At 50.5% G+C, this 16523-nt stretch overlaps 1 protein-coding gene across 1 annotated transcript in view; it reads right to left on the bottom strand.

Annotated features, from left to right (window-relative positions):
• Positions 1–16523, bottom strand: part of scap (SREBF chaperone) — a 30768-nt gene that overhangs the window by 5670 nt on the left and 8575 nt on the right. Inside the window, exons 3-20 of the mRNA XM_064344578.1 lie at positions 16236–16356; positions 15668–15825; positions 15085–15305; positions 14661–14757; positions 14291–14463; positions 13293–13419; positions 11801–11913; positions 11610–11704; positions 11405–11503; positions 11088–11300; positions 10140–10501; positions 6910–7074; positions 4492–4693; positions 4159–4274; positions 3101–3599; positions 2583–2668; positions 2043–2125; positions 1183–1349 (exon numbers count right to left, since the gene is read on the bottom strand). Of these exons, the coding sequence (XP_064200648.1) occupies positions 1183–1349; positions 2043–2125; positions 2583–2668; positions 3101–3599; positions 4159–4274; positions 4492–4693; positions 6910–7074; positions 10140–10501; positions 11088–11300; positions 11405–11503; positions 11610–11704; positions 11801–11913; positions 13293–13419; positions 14291–14463; positions 14661–14757; positions 15085–15305; positions 15668–15825; positions 16236–16356 (3097 nt within the window). The remainder of the gene's footprint in view (positions 1–1182; positions 1350–2042; positions 2126–2582; positions 2669–3100; positions 3600–4158; positions 4275–4491; positions 4694–6909; positions 7075–10139; positions 10502–11087; positions 11301–11404; positions 11504–11609; positions 11705–11800; positions 11914–13292; positions 13420–14290; positions 14464–14660; positions 14758–15084; positions 15306–15667; positions 15826–16235; positions 16357–16523) is intronic.

The raw sequence follows: 16523 nt of genomic DNA, 5'->3' as shown, positions 1-16523 counted from the left end.
CTTCCAGTCCAGTTTTTTTTCTTCTAGTCCAGTTTTTTCTTATTCCAGTCCAGTTTTTTTTTCTTCCAGTCCAGGTTTTTTTTTTCTTCCAGTTTTTTTTTTTTTTTTTTTTTTGCAACAAGTCATTTCTCAGTAAAGGGACACCTCGGCCTTTTAACAGTTCTAAAATCAATGTGCTACAAAATCCAGCATTCTAAAGCGGTTTAAGGGGAGGCACCACCATCAAAAACGATGATTTTGGTTCCATATGTCAATTCTGATATTTTTTGATATAACTTCTATTGTTTCATAAAATGAACAAACTAAAGGTAAATAATCGTTATAAATTGTTAATTTAGATGATAATATAACACCATCGTCAAGTACACAAAGCATAAAATTAGCTTGTGATAGCACCTTTTATGATTAAATGCCTCTGCGGTTTTAAAACTGACCTGGTTGAATCATATACCATTAAATACCATACAGCATGTATGGATGTCTCTATGCGTGTATGTGTGTATGTGTTATGTGTGTATGTGTGACGTCTGTATGTGTGATGTGTGTATGTCTGTATGCGTGAAGTATGTATGCATGTATGTCTGTATGTGTGATGTGTGTATGTATGTATTTATGTCTGTATGTCTGATGTCTGTACGTGTGTATGTATGTATGTATGTTTGTATGTGTGATGTATGTATGCATGTATGTCTGTATGTGTGATGTCTGTATGTATGTATGTATGTATGTATGTTTGTATGTGTGATGCATGTATGCATGTATGTCTGTACGTGTGATGTCTGTATGTGTGTATGTGTGTATGTATGTATGTTTGTATGTGTGATGTATGTATGCATGTATGTCTGTATGTGTGATGTCTGTACGTGTGATGTCTATGTGTGTATGTATGTATGTACGTTTGTATGTGTGATGTATGTATGCATGTATGTCTGTACGTGTGATGTATGTATGTATGTATGTATGTTTGTATGTGTGATGTATGTATGCATGTATGTCTGTACGTGTGATGTCTGTATGTGTGTATGTATGTATGTATGCATGTCTGTACGTGTGATGTCTGTATGTGTGTATGTATGTATGTATGTATGTTTGTATGTGTGATGTATGTATGCATGTATGTCTGTATGCGTCATGTGTGTATGTGTGATTTGTGTATGCGTACATGTGCGCTCACACCCTCACCCTGACAGTGTGGTCCTGGCTGCCCGTCACCACCCTGCCGGCGGCGGCCCGCAGCACAGTGATGGGTTTCTGATGGGCGCACTGCACCGAGCGCGTCAGCTGGCAGCTGATCACGTCCTCACTGCTGTAGCAGGGAGAGGGGGGCATGCTGCCCCGCCCGGGGGTCCCTGCAGACACACACAGAGCACTGAACCAGGAGCCCCATACGGGCACTTTACAGGACACCCGCCCTGGGGTCCCTGCAGAGACACACAGAGCACTGAACCAGCAGCCCCATATGGGCACTTTACAGAACACCCGCCCTGGAGTCCCTGCAGAGACACACAGAGCACTGAACCAGGAGCCCCATACGGGCACTTTACAGGACACCCGCCCTGGGGTCCCTGCAGAGACACACAGACCACTTAACCTGGAGCCCCGTACGGGCACTTTACAGGACACCCGCCCTGGGGTCCCTGCAGAGACACTCAGACCACTTAACCTGGAGCCCCATACGGGCACTTTACAGGACACCCGCCCTGGGGTCCCTGCAGAGACACTCAGACCACTGAACCAGGAGCCCCGTACGGGCACTTTACAGGACAGACAGGCGGACAAGAAGATAAACAGACAGAGGGAAGAGCAGTGACACAGGGGAAGTCAGTGAAGGAGTAGGCCTTGTTATGGGATAAAAACACAGAATGATACGTTGGCAGGAAAGACAGGTAGACACATACAGAACAGACAGACGGACACTGAGACAGAGACACTGTCCAACAGACAGCCTGCTATCCCCTCTCATTCAGGAATCGGATACACATTTGGACAGCAAAACTGTTCTAGCACGGCGTTTACACAGAGAAGTGAATGCTTGGACTCACCGCGGTACTGCAGCAGGCCGAGTGGCTTATTGATGTCCACGGTGAAGAAGTCCAGAGAGCCGTTCAGCCGGGCCGCTACGATCCTGCAGCACAACAGCAGCATCAGGTGACCAAGCCTGCATTCCATAGACCATCATATCCCCTGCCATGCACGTGTGTATGTTACTGTGTACTTCAAGTGTATTTGTGTGGTGCATGTGTGTATATGCCTGTATGTGTCTGTGTTTGTGTGTGTGTGTGTGTGTGTGTGTGGTGTGTGTCTGGTGTTCATGTGCTTGTTTTTGTGTCTGTGTGTGTGTTCCTGTGCGTGTCTGTGTGTGTGTTCGTGTGTGTGTCTGTGTGTGTGTTCCTGTGCGTGTCTGTGTGTGTGTTCCTGTGCGTGTCTGTGTGTGTATTTGTGTGCGTGTCTGTGTGCGTGTCTGTGTGTGTCTGTTCCTGTGTGTGTTCCTGTGCGTGCCTGTGTGTGCGTGTCTGTGTGTGTTCGTGTTCCTGTGTGTGTCTCTGTGTGTGTATTCGTGCGGGTGTTTGTGGCTTGTTTACCGGTTATTAAGGAAGGCCAGCGCTGTGATCCCTGATACACCATCTTCATTACTGCAGCGCAGGCTGCCCTCCACTGCATCCCACAGCTGCCACAGGGAACAGACAGGAGGGCACTTACCGACAGCACTACAACTACACACACACTACAGACATATACACACCCACTGCAACACAAACATACTAAAACTACACATAGTGCACACACACAGGAATCCACTACAACTACACGCATAGCAACTACACACATGTACAGGGCATAACTACACACACAAACACTACACCTATATACACACTATAAACAAACAAAATAAAGCTATGCATACTATAACTACAGGCACAGACACACAAATAGCCACTACAATTACACACTGTGTAATTATACACAGCTACACGCAAGTACAGTACACCAATACAGACAGAAACTCACCACAAATGACACATTAGGTCCATCACTTCAAGCACAGAGAGCAACACGGCAATGCACACGCTCACATGCACACACGCACACACGCTCTCACCTCCAGCTTGCCGCTGCTCCTCCCTGCTGCGATGAGGTTACCCCTGAGCTCCATGGCCCACACAGAGCTGTCCCAGTCGGGAGGGTTGGGGGAGGGGCGGTCCGGCGGCAGAATCGGGGGGTCCCCCAGGCTGCGGCGTCTCAGCTGAGCGGGCGGGGGCGAGGGAGGGAACCCCAGGGTGGGCGAAGGCTCGTGCTCCTGGTAGGCGCGCTCCACCAGACCCCCAAAATCGAAACCAGAGTCGGTCAGCGCCTGGGACGGGGGCTGCTTGCCGAAGTTGGTGTCGATGAGGGGGGTGAGGTCAGGCTGGTCTACGAACAGAGTGGGGCGCGAAGGGGTGGCTCTCCTCCGCAGGGGGTAGCCCGCTCCGTCCGCCCCCACCAAGCCTCCGACCATCTCCAGCTCATCCACCCCACCCAGACTCTCAGGCTCGGCCATACCCACAGCATCCCAGCAGTTCTGCTGTTCCCAGCATCCACTGCTGCTACACCTGCGCAGACTGACAGAGAAACACTATAAGACAGACTGAGAGACACTGAGAGACAGCCAGTATGAGACTCACTGAGAGACACTATGAGACACACTGAAAGACAGATACTATGAGACACACTGAAAGACAGATACTATGAGACACACCGAGAGACAGACAGTATGAGACTCACTGAAAGACAGATACTATGAGACACACTGAAAGACAGACAGTATGAGACTCACTGAAAGACACTATGAGACACACTGAGAGACAGACAGTATGAGACTCATTGAAAGACAGACACTATGAGACACACTGAAAGACACACTATGGGACTCACACAAGCTGACAATGCACAGCCACAATAACTAAAAAACAAAGTTGGACTTATACTACCCAATTTAACACAATTTAATACAATCTGTAATGCTTTGTTAATATGTTAAACTAGTGTGGCTACAGCCAGACATAACAGATACCAACTGAGTTCCAGGCTTAAGCCCTGGTCACCAGGCTGGGCTGTTGCGAATGTACAGTAACAATTAGGGTTAGAGTTAGGGTTATAGTTCATATAAAAGGCTGTTACCCATGGTTTGGGATGAGCGTCAGACAGTCCCCTGTCTGTGCGTCCCACACACGGATCTGTCCCGCCAAGCAACAGCTGGCCAGCAGCATTCCATCACTGGCCAGACACTCAATATCCTGAACACAAGAGGGAAATGGTGAACTACAGACTTGCATTTACATTAAAAGAAATGTGCTGTACGGCTACTGTTGAACAGTGAGATATATAACCGAACATCAATAAACTTCATTCGTAATACTGTTCAACAGGCAGTGCTATTAAAAATGTTAAAATGTAAAAAATGTGTGCGTGTGTGTGTGTGCGTGTGTGTGCGAGCGTCTGGAAGTATCATACCATGCTGTGCCCACGAAGCAGCAGAGGCGAGATTTCACTGACAGGAGGCGAGTACCCGTAGTCATCGCAGGGCAGGTCACCGCGACGACGGCGGCCGTGGGGTACCCCGTTCTGCCCGTAGTTGCGGGGACACAGCACCCGGTACAGGCAGAAGAGCAGGAGGACAAGAAGCACCCCCGCAGCGAGACCCAGGGCCGCCACCCTAAAAGGGACAACGGGACACAGCCTTAGACTCAGCTGCCTGGGGCACGAGGAACATAGCCCTGTCCCCAAAAGAAACATCACCCTGTTCAGCCCCATTCATTCTCATCCAACCACAGATGAAACCTTGCTCAAATTTCCTGGATCCCATTACGGTAGGAGCTCCCTGCCCAACAAACAATACACAATCTATGTGAATCGCAGTTAGTTAGCATGGTTGGTATTGTTAAAAAAGTCCTGTCCAGTATCTGCTCAGCATTACAGGTTGAATGCAGAGTACTGTATTTTGTTTGTTGCAGGTGGGATAAGGTTGCCCTCTTGTGGCAAATCAGCAAACAGCAATGATACACCCTCAGACCTGGGAGGTGTTGGCTCAAATTCAGGCCTCAGGGAGTATGAAAGAGCAGAAGAAATGTCAGCAAGTTACAGACTGATAAAAAACAGACAAACTTCTTTCACATACAAACACAGCCACACAATGACACATACAACCCTACAGGAGTACCCAAACTCACACAAACTCACTTAACCGACAGACAAACATCCTGCTGGGTGTTTGTCTAATTCTGGTACTGATATTTGAAATGATTACTGCATGGATTTTAGATTATACTGACGATGCACCATGGATGATGGCGGTTTTATAGCTGAAACCATTTTGGGTCAATGTACCCAGCTGGACACACTGGAATGATGGCAAAATAAATAACTGCTCTATTTCTACAAATGCTCAAATGCTCTGATAATGTCTCTTAGCACTGATTACTCATGTTGGGAAATAAATAATAAATAATCCAATTATACTATTATTAATTTTCATCTTAATATGAACCAGACATGACCGTGGCAGTAGTCAGTGGCAGTGCACTCATTAATAGCTTCTTAAGATGCAGACTTCTAATGTTACAAGAATAATGTTTCAAAGCATGTTTGAAAGAGAAGGCAGTTCTGTTAGCCAAGAGCATTAGAGCACAACAAACATCAATTTTCCCATGGTGAGCGACGGCTGGTTAAGGGTCAAAGATAACTTTAACAAGAGCAATGTTGGCGTTGGCCCTTTCCTGGAAACCCGTAGCTGAATAAGTAATAATAGTGTACTTCAGCGGCCTTGAAAATCTGACCCTCCCACATCTGTCCTTCAGAAATAATATCCAAGAACGCACTTTAAATGACCTTCATCTTAGAACAGAAAATAAACATTGAAATTACATTCTGAAGAGTCCTTTGATCTTCCAAGCCCCACAAGTACACTCATTATACACAACATATTGAAAACAGCTATATAAAACAAGCTTTGTATTGTAAAAGCTATACCATTGGTCTACATGTGGGAAGCAGGGTGAAAAAACATGTGGCTTTCATTGTGCTTTTGAATTTCACCCTGATGATTACACATGCTGAAAACATCTCCCACTCCTGGAGTGACATCACCGACTGAACTGGTATCTTACGAGCAGGCCATTAGCCAATCAGCCGCAGCAGTGGGCGGGCACTGGCCACGGTTGTCAATATTTGTCAATAGTGAAAACATATCCCGCCCTCACAGATAAAGAGGGAGAGGGAGAGCGCGCAGAGAAGACAGACGAGATAAGAAAGAGCGCTTACGCTCTCGCTCTCTGATAAACCTCGGCGTATTCACTAGCGGGACAGCGTTTCCACATCGGACCGTGAGGTCAGATTCCACTGAGCACATAATGGGCCGGTGCGGTATAGGAAGCGTGGGATACGCTTGGCCTCCAGACGCCTCGGCGGCTGTAAAAGCAGTCTACTAACGCACTGAGATTGACGGCCGAAAGAGCGCAACGCCTCCTTCTCAAAACCCCCCCAGCCGCAATAACCTGTTTCCAGCCTGTTGAGTCATCGCACCGCCACGGCCCGGGGCAGAGCCAGCGCAGCTCAAAGGGGGGGGGGCGGTTATCTGTAGACACGCAGGAAGTTTGAGCAGCGATAAGAAAAGCCAGAAACACAATGCTTTACGCAAAAGGGACTTTGTTCTGTGTAGTGAATATAGAAATATCACCCAGACAATTCATAAATGGTCGCCTCATCCACACCACTAAAACAGAATGAGCTCTTTCTGGGTCAATGTGACAGTAAAGATTTTTGTATGTCTGTGTGCATGTATCTGAGAGAGCGGGCATGTATGTACATGTCAGTGAGTGTGAGATGGTGTAATGGCGTAACACTGCAGTGTTATTCTATAGTGCAGATACTGACTTGTAGAGAGTCAGGTCTGTCTGTAGGATGGTCCCATGTGGGCCACGAGGCAGCTTCAGTTCGGGGGGAGGAGAGTGGCGGGTGTCCTGGGGGTGACGCGTCTCCAGGGCCTCCTGGGGGCTCAGATGGAGCGTCACAGGGATAACAGGTAGGATGCTGATGTACCTGCAGCACAGCCAGAGACACACAGCCCAATAAACATAGACACAATACTCTAATACACATATAACAAACAGCTCTAATACACATAAAACACAATACTCTAATACACGTATAACAAACAGCTCTAATACACATAAAACACAATACTCTAATACACGTATAACAAACAGCTCTAATACACATAAAACACAATACTCTAATACACATATAACAAACAGCTCTAATACACATAAAATACAATACTCTAATACACATATAACAAACAGCTCTAATACACATAAAACACAATACTCTAATACACATATAACAAACAGCTCTAATACACATAAAACACAATACTCAAATACACACACAGCTCTAATACACATATAACCACAATACTCTAATACAGTGTTTCCCAACCCTGGTCCTGGGAACCCACTGCCCTGCATGTTTTAGAAGTCTTCCTGTTCCAACACACCTGATTCAAATGAATGGGTCATTATCAGGCTTCTGCAGACCTTGATGATGACCCATTCATTTGAATCAGGTGTGTTGGAGCAGGGAAACATCTAAAACATGCAGGGCAGTGGGTCCCCAGGACCAAGGTTGAGAAACACTGCTCTAATACACACACAGCTCAATGCAATTGTAAACACAATACTCATACACATATAACAAACAGCTCTAATACACGCATACGCAGACTACTCTAATACACACAGCTCAATGCAAATGTAAACACAATACTCTAATACACATACACCAAGCAGCTCTAATACACATATAACCCCAATACTCTAATACACATCTCAATGCAAATGTAAACACAATAATCTAATACACACAGCTCAATGCATATGTAAACACAATATTCAAATACACAGACACACACAACCCGAATACACATAAAAACACAATACTCTAATAGACACAGCTCAATACACATATCCGCCCATACATCCATCTTCTAATTGCTTCATGCAGATCAGGGTCGCGGTGGCAACAGGGCAAGCAGAGCAACCCAGGCGTCCCTCTCCCCAGAGACCTCCTCAAACTTCTCCAGGGGATCCCAAGGCAATCCCAGGACAGCCGGTAGATATTCTCCAGCGTGTCCTAGGTCTGCCCCTGGGCCTCTTCCCAGGTGGCCATGCCCAGAATACCTCCATAAGGAGGCGCCCAGGAGGCATTCTTATCAAATGCTCAAGTCCCCTCAACTAACTCCTTTCAATGCGGAGGAGCAGCGGATCTACTTTGCGGTCCTCCCAGAGGGCTGAGCTTCTCACTTTATCAAGGAGAGTAAGCCCCACCGCCCCAGGAAGAAAACCCACTTTGGTCGTTTGTATGAGCGATCTCACCCTTTCGGTCACTACCCATAGCTCCTGACCACAGGTGAAAATAGGGACGAAAAGCGACTGGCAAATAGACAGCTCTGCCATTTCGGCTCAGCTCTTTCTTCACCACCACCGTCCAATAAAATGAATCACTGCGACCACTGCACCTAGACGCCGGTTGATCTCTCAATCTCTTTTTCCCTCACTTGTGAATAAGACCCTAAGATACTTCAATTCCCCCACCTGGGGCAGCTGGTCTCTCCTCACTTGAAGGGGTAAAATCATCTTTTTCCGGGAGAGGACCATGGCCTCAGTCTAGGAGGTGCTGATCCTCATCCCGCCTGCATCAGACTCAGCTGCAAACCATTCCAGTGCTCATGAAAGGTCACAGCACGATGAGGACGACATCATCCGCATACAGCAGAGATGCCACTCCTCTCTCCCTAACCGGACTCACTCCATACCTCGGCTGTGCCTTGAAATCGTCCATGAATACCAAGAAAAGGAGAGGATAAGAGGCGCACCCTTGGCAAAGTCTGAGACCCAACTTTGAACAAGTTCAACTTGTAAACACGACTCTTGCCACACACAACGTTACCGTGAGGCTCCATCTGTACAGGCTTGCAATAGCGACTCCGGCACCCAATACACCCGCAGCACCTCCCAAAAGATGCCCCGAGGAACACTGTCATATACCTCCTCCAAATCCACAAAACACAATGTAGACTTGATAGGCAAATTCCCACGCCCTCTCAAATATCTGCAAGAGGATAAAAAGCTGGCTGGCTGTTCGGTGGCTTGGCAAAACTTGAATTGTTCCTCCTAAGTCTGCAGTTTGACTATCAGTCGTAGCCTCCTTTCCAGCACCCTGGCATAGACTTTCTCAGGAAGGCTGAGGAGTGTGATTCCCTGACAACTGGAACACACCCACCGGTACATTTTCTTAAAGACAGGGACCACCACCCTGGTCTGCCAATCCAAAGGCACTGTTCCCAACTTCCATGCAGCATTGAGGATTCGTGTCAACCACGACATGCCAACAACATCCACAGCCTTCAACATTTCTGGATGAATCTCATCCACCCCTGGTGCTCTGTCACTGACAAGCCCTTGAACCACCCCAGTTACTTCTGCCGCAGAGATAGGCTCTGATCCCCGACTGTTCCAGCTCAGTCTCCTGAACGGAGGATCTGTCTGCCTGATTTAGGAGTTCCTCAAAGTGTTTCTTCCACTTTCTGACAATATCCCCAGTTGATGTTAGAGTTTCACTATCCTTGCTGAGAACAGCATGGATGGTGTCTCACTATCCCCTCGTGAGATGCCGAATGGTTTTCCAGAACCACTTTGGGGCCAACTAAAAGTCCTCTTACAAGGCCTCTCCCTGGATACGTGCCACGGACCCACTGGGCGGACACACCACACTAATAAACCAACACAGAGCTCCAGTTTGCACACACAGCTAAAATACAGAGAAAAAAACTTAGTTTCGCAGAGTCACAAAGTGCTCACAATACACCAATACATCAATCACAGGTCAAGACAGAACACCAGCACATGTAACGCAGGCTAACACAGAGCACCAATGCACAAAGCACAGATTAATGCAGAATACTAACATGTGCAGGACAGAATGACACACACCAAGACCGAAGCCACACAGAGCAACAGAAACACACAGAACAGAATCACTGAGGTCTTAGCTGAGTGCTAATGGACAGAAGCACATAAACCCAGCAGATGCCGCTGCCCACCCACCTCTTGGCCAGAGTGATGTTGTAATAGCTGAAGAGAGAAGGCCAGTGGCGGAAGGACAGGCGCCTCCAGACCTCCTCGTCCTCCGGGCCCCAGCTGATCTGCGCGTAGGGAGGGACAGCACGGGCGGGTCCGGGGGGCCCGTGGCCCTGGGACTGGTTTTCAGGGAGAGGGGTGGGTTCGGGGGCGGGCAGGACGCTGAGCGTGCTGGTGGGGTCCCCTCCGGGGAACACGGGGGCCACGCCCATATGGGGAAGCCCCGCCTCTCCCAGGGGGCTCTGCTCGGATACCTGGGCTGCCAGGTACGTGCGCAGCCCCGCCGGATCAGTGTAGACCAGGATTCCGATCCAAATCACCGTGCCAACCTACCGCAGGACAAGCACACCTGAGACACGAGTAGCCCCCTTCCCACAGTCAGAACATCAGACATGGACTTCCCTCACCAGCCTCCTACTCCTGACAGGATTCAATGAATTCCATTTCAATTCACAGAGGTACACCTAATTTAGCAAAGTTTAGCAAAACAGGGGAGATGGAGGTGTATCAGAACTCTTTACCAAAAAGGCAAATCGCTGAGAAAGTATGAAGTAGCTAATCCATTCTGACATGATGCTGCTAAAACATTCCCTTGTTAGAATCCTAAAAAGGCCAGTAGACGGCTAACTACAGACAGTGTTCATCATAAACCACTCGATGAGAAGCATATCTGCTGCCCTCACTGAACTAAACAAGCTCCTGCGTTTTGCCAGAGATGTCAGAGACTCCTCCTGGGACGAGCACAGGCGGCGCAAAACAGTGGAAGTAGGGCAGACGGCTGGCATCTACAGTAATGAACAGAAACCACTGGGGGCTGAGAGAATGAAGAATTGGGCTGGGGATGGGCAGCCTGGGGGAGGGGGGGGGGGGGGGTCAGAGACGCGTCCATTTTACGGAGTTGCGTGCGCGGCTTACCATGATGATGCGCTGCGCCAGACGTGTGCGCGCCAGGAAGTACACCACCCGCAGCCTCTTGGGAAGGCGCAGGTTGCGGAAGGCGGGGGTCTGCAGCGTGATGGTGTGGGGGGAGGGCCGGGGAGGGGGCGGGGCCTCGCGGGGGCGGAGGGGACCCGGTTTGGTGGGGGGCATCCCTGCCTCGGCCGGCAGCCTCCTGTTCAGATCTGCCAGCTGAGGGGTTGGGGGTGGGGGGGGGTGGTAGGGAGAGAGGCAGTCGGTCACTGCTGCGTACAGCTGGTTCTGATGGGATAATTATACTGGTTGTAATGACTAACCTCCATGCGACGGATGTCAATGGACAGCACCGTGGTGAAGAAGAACATCTGGAGGAAGAAGTCAGAGACCAGGCCCACCACAGCAAACAGACAGAACTCCTGAGGACAGACAGACAGACAGAAAGTCACATTAAATATTATTGTACATGTTTGTGTGTGTGTGTGAGTGTGAGTGTGTGTGTGGGTGTGTGTGTGCGTTCAATACCTGGATGGCAGGCACGAGAGTGAAGTAGCCAATGAGGATGATGCCCAGCTCGGTGGCCATGTTCTTCATGATGGACCAACTCTCGTTGCTCAGGCCTGCAGAGAGAGCAGTGCATCATGGGACATGGCGCTGGTGATTATAACAATCCCTGTATCTGAAGGCCCGTCTACATAGCACCAACACCTGCTCACCTTGGGCAATGCGCAGTTTGACCTCCAGGTCCACAGGAGTCGACACCACCGACTTGGTGAGGACTAACACATTCTCCAGCCCAATAACAACCACCAGATAGGGGAAGATCTCCCTGAGAGAGTGAGAAAGAGAGAGCGAGAGAACAATAGAACAATTAGGTCACAGTCAGAGATAATCAAAATCTACACTTTGAACACATTACAATGTTATTTTGCATAACAGAGCCCATGTCAGTACATTATTGCAGCAGACACGTAGAGAACAGATAACACACATTTATCTGAAGAGAGAAGCCCTGTGTGTGCATGTGTGTCAGTGTCTGCTGGTCATCTGCAGTCAGCCAGCCTGCTGGACCCTGGCTCTGAACCTGTGTGTGAGGTGAGCCTGCAACAGCACCGTCTGTGTGTGTGCACAGTCTACAGGCCTGCGACAGCACCGTCTGTGTGTGTGCACAGTCTACAGGCCTGAGACAGCACCGTCTGTGTGTGTGCACAGTCTACAGGCCTGCGACAGCACCGTCTCTGTGTGTGCACAGTCTACAGGCCTGAGACAGCACCGTCGTGGGTCAGTCCGCTGCGACGCCTCTTGTGTGTGCACAGTCTACAGGCCTGAGACAGCACCGTCTCTGTGTGTGCACAGTCTAGAGGCCTGCGACAGCACCGCCTCTGTGTGTGTGCACAGTCTACAGGCCTGCGACAGCACCGTGGTGCACAGCTACAGCTGGACAGCACGTCGTGTGTGTGCACAGTCTACAGGCCTGCGACAACAGCTCTGTGTGTGCACGCTCAGGCTGGACGCACCGTTCTGTGTGTGCACAGTCTACAGGCCTGCGACAGCACTCTTGTTTGCACAGTCACGCTGAACAGCCCGTTCTGTGTGTGCACAGTCTACAGGCCTGAGACAGCACCGTCTCTGGTGTGTGCACAGTCTGGCTGAGACAGCACCGCTGTGCCGTACAGGCCGACAGCACCGCTCTGTGTGTGCACAGTCTACAGGCCTGCGACAGCACCGTCTGTGTGTGTGCACAGTCTACAGGCCTGCGGCTGCCCAGGAGCCTCCCGTCCCTGCATCCTCTGCTCCGCCACAGTAAGCCACGCCCCCTCGCACAGTGCCCCATTAACCCCGGTTAGACATTAACCCGCCACTCACACAGCCCATTAACCCGTACAGCGGCAGGTCAATACCGAAGCAGAAAAACCAGTTTGAAATTAATGAAGCATGAAATGTGGGCTAATAATCCCAGACAGCTGTGATTCGAGTGCAGAAGGGAGGGGCGTAATATCGCACGACAGACTGGGGGGTGCCTGAGGGGTTAGAACCTCGGACTTTGGTTTGTGAATGTAATCTGTACAGCTAGTGCTGGATATGGGAGCATTTTCCCAGGGTGCTTTCACAGTCTTAGACTGCGTCCTCTCTGACCCCACCCACCCTCCACCCCCACCAACACCACCACAGTGTGCCAGCCTGTACGGGTGGGAGTGCGGCTCTTACCCCCCATTCAGCGTGGGCGTCAGGCCAAAGAGGGTGCACAGCCCCACGGACATGAGGAGAGAGCTGAGCACCGTTACCACGGCAGCAAGGGCCAGACCCCATTTGGATTTCACCATGTCAATCTTCCCTGCGGTAGAGAAGACAGACAGTGTGTTACAGTACGTTCGTGCACACACGTACGTGCGCGCACACACACACACACACACAAGAATTTGGGTGTGAAACTTTGTTCTGGCAACTCTGTGGTCTTATCTGTAAAAATTCTTGCTGGTGAATATCCCGTTCTCTAGCTAATCCCTTGGCCAGACTCGTACAGCCTTGGACAGGGTACAATCCGAACGGGAGCGCGCTGCCTAATCTTCCGCTTGGCATGGCCGGCCCTTTTCACACGGCTCCCCGGGCGACTGGAGCCCGCTGCGGGGGGTACCCGGCACCACAGCCAGGTGGGCCCCCATCACCCAGGAAAGCAGGCCGCCCCAGGTCCAAATTTTACCCGAGGGAGAAATGCAGCCGCACAGACAGGGAGAGAGAGAGAGAGAAAAGGGCAGAAAAGAGGAAAAGCAGAAAGATGAAGAGGGGGACAGAAAGAACAAAAGGACAGCGAGCCAGTGCTGTAAGAATGTGTGGCCGGCTGACTGTGGTGTGAGCGTGAGGGAGAATGAGGCCTTTTCAGACACTGGCTCTGAGTGAAGGATAAAGAGAGTGAAAAGGAGGGACAGAGAGAAAGAGGGAGGGACACGGCAGCTGAGGGTTAGGGAATATGCATGAGAGGAGGGTGAGGAGGAGAGAGGGGTGCGAAGGGAGGTAAAGTGAGGTGAAAAGGACTGACGGAGAGAGGGAGAGAAGAAATCAGAAAGGCAGACAGAGACGCTGATGCATTCAAAGGAGCTCTGATGGAGCGAGGGAGCGAGTGAAGGAGGGGAAAAGGAGAGATGTGGGGAGAGCTGCGTTACTGCAGGACGGCTGGGGTCCCGAAGGGGAGAGCGGAGGGATCGTACGCGTGGAGAAGTAGATGTACGCGAACAGGATGATGTAGGTGGTGACCAGGGGGATGAGCTCCGCGATGCCGATCTCCTCTTTGAAGTGCACGTGCACCATGTGGTCCTCACGCAGGCTGCAGTTGGCCGAGGGGTGCAGCTGTTTCAGACGGGACCGCAGGCTGCCCAGGAACCTGCCGGAGGGGGAACGGGTCCGTGAAGCCGGCTAATATCGCACAGCAACTTTTTACAAGGCCAATCAGCACACAGGCGCCGTTACCTCCAAATCGGTGCACAGGCAGAGGGAGAGAGGAAGGCAAAAGGAGGATTGCAGGCACTAAAATGGCAGCATGTGATTGGCCACACTACTGCCAATGTGGTGGGTGCTGACCTGGCGTCGTAGCTGCTGAGTGCAATGGTGATGGTGTAGGTGACCACCCTCTTTCTGCTGTAGAGACTGAGTTTCCCCGGGACGCCAAACAGCAGGTCTGAAACATCAATGAACAAGTCAATGGAGTTAAACACAAACTAGAACAGACACGCGCACACAAATAGGACAGCCAGCCTGCAGCAATCAAAAGGGTCACTTCCGCACCAATCAAATCCCAGCTAGAGAAACAAACAGGATTCCATAAATATGCAGTTAGGCTGTGTGGCTTTGGGGTTTTGTTCACAATAATGAATGGCTACTACCACAGGAACCTGCTCCAGTTTCACTTCCACCACCAGTTCCTTTATGCCTACTCTCACTCTCACTCTCTCCCTCTCTCTCTCTCTCTCACTCTCTCACCTCTCTCTCTCTCTCTCTCTCTCACCTCTCAGTGTGGCGGAGGTGTGCAGGCCCTTGGGTTCATGCTGGTGGACGGTCTTCAGGAGGTCGGGGTCTGAGTCAAACAGCTCCCGCTGGTTCTGCCAGTAGTTTCCGGGAGAGACCAGCAAGCAGCCGTGCTCCGGCAAAACGGCCTGCATGCGCCGTAACCCTGGCAACAGATCCGTCACCTGCAGGCAGAGCGCCTCCAGGCTTCGGACTCCGGTACTGCAGCACAGGAGAGGAGCATGGAGAAGGGGAGAGAGGGAGAGGAAGAAAAGTGACAGACCAGAAAGTAGGTGTGAGACAGAGAAAGAAAAGTAAGAGAGGGGGGTGGAGGTGACAGGTGGAAGAGCGACAGGTCAGCACTCAGGCTCAGTGACGGTGAATGCAGGGTGCTGACATCAGCAGTGCTTCACTAATGTAATTCTAACGCACTGGTCCTCAAGCATTAACTACATCTAAAGTGACAGCTTCCCACAAATCATCAGTGTTTGACTCCGCAGATTGTAACAGGAGCGCCGCGGGGCAGAGGGCGTGTCCGCGGCGTGCCGAGCGCGCCGGGTGGCCAGGTGCGGCGGCTGCCCTACCCGTCCGAGTGCACGTGGTCGCGGATCTCCTCCAGCAGGGTGAACACGCGCCCCAGCGGGGAGCGGAAGGCATCGACTGGAACCAGCTTGCTGTCCCAGGGGGAGACGGCTGCCTTGACCAGGACCTGCTGGATATAGGCCACCGGGGGGCCCCGATACTGTTGGGGAGGAAGGACAGGGGGGGAAGCGGGTTAACCGCAGGGGCTAGAGGAAGGTGGTTTGTTTCAGTGTAATCTGTGAAATGACTGGGCGCTCCATTCTTTTAGCAAACCGCTATTCTACCAAGCGGACATGAGACATGCAAACTTTACTCCCCATTAGGGGTCAGCACCTTCCATTAAGATATAGCTCTTTTGTTAACACCAGCACAACCCTAGCTAGGTGGAAGAATACACCTGTGTCAATCACTAGACCTGCCCCTCCCTCCCATTAGTGAGACTATCATGATCATTTGCATCAGATCACCTTCTCTGATCTGACTGGTGAGATTGGCCTTGGCAGTATTCTATAAATGTGCCTGGGGGTGTTGACAGTGCATAGTGTACTGTAGAGTGCGGTGTGTGCTTACCCACTCTGGACGCTCCCCGAGGTCTCCCTGGGACTCATGGGATGGGACAGCGTAGTCTCGCACACCTGTGGTGAACTCCACTGGCCCCGTCCCAGGCAGAGGCAGCTTCAGCAGGGGGTAACTGCCAGAGGGGGGGGAAGGGAGGAAAGGGAAGAGAAGGGGACAGGAAGCAAAAAAGGAATGAGGAGAGGAGAAAAAAAGAGGAAGAGTAAAACGTTACCTCCAGCAAGAATGATTTTCTCTCCCTTTCCAGAAACGTGTACGTCCAATACGATACGGTAGCTGTGT

This window comes from Anguilla rostrata, chromosome 1 (assembly GCF_018555375.3).
Source record: "Anguilla rostrata isolate EN2019 chromosome 1, ASM1855537v3, whole genome shotgun sequence".
NCBI lineage: Eukaryota > Metazoa > Chordata > Actinopteri > Anguilliformes > Anguillidae > Anguilla > Anguilla rostrata.
Note: the sequence above shows the minus strand (reverse complement) of the source record. Positions and strands in the feature narration are given on the sequence as shown.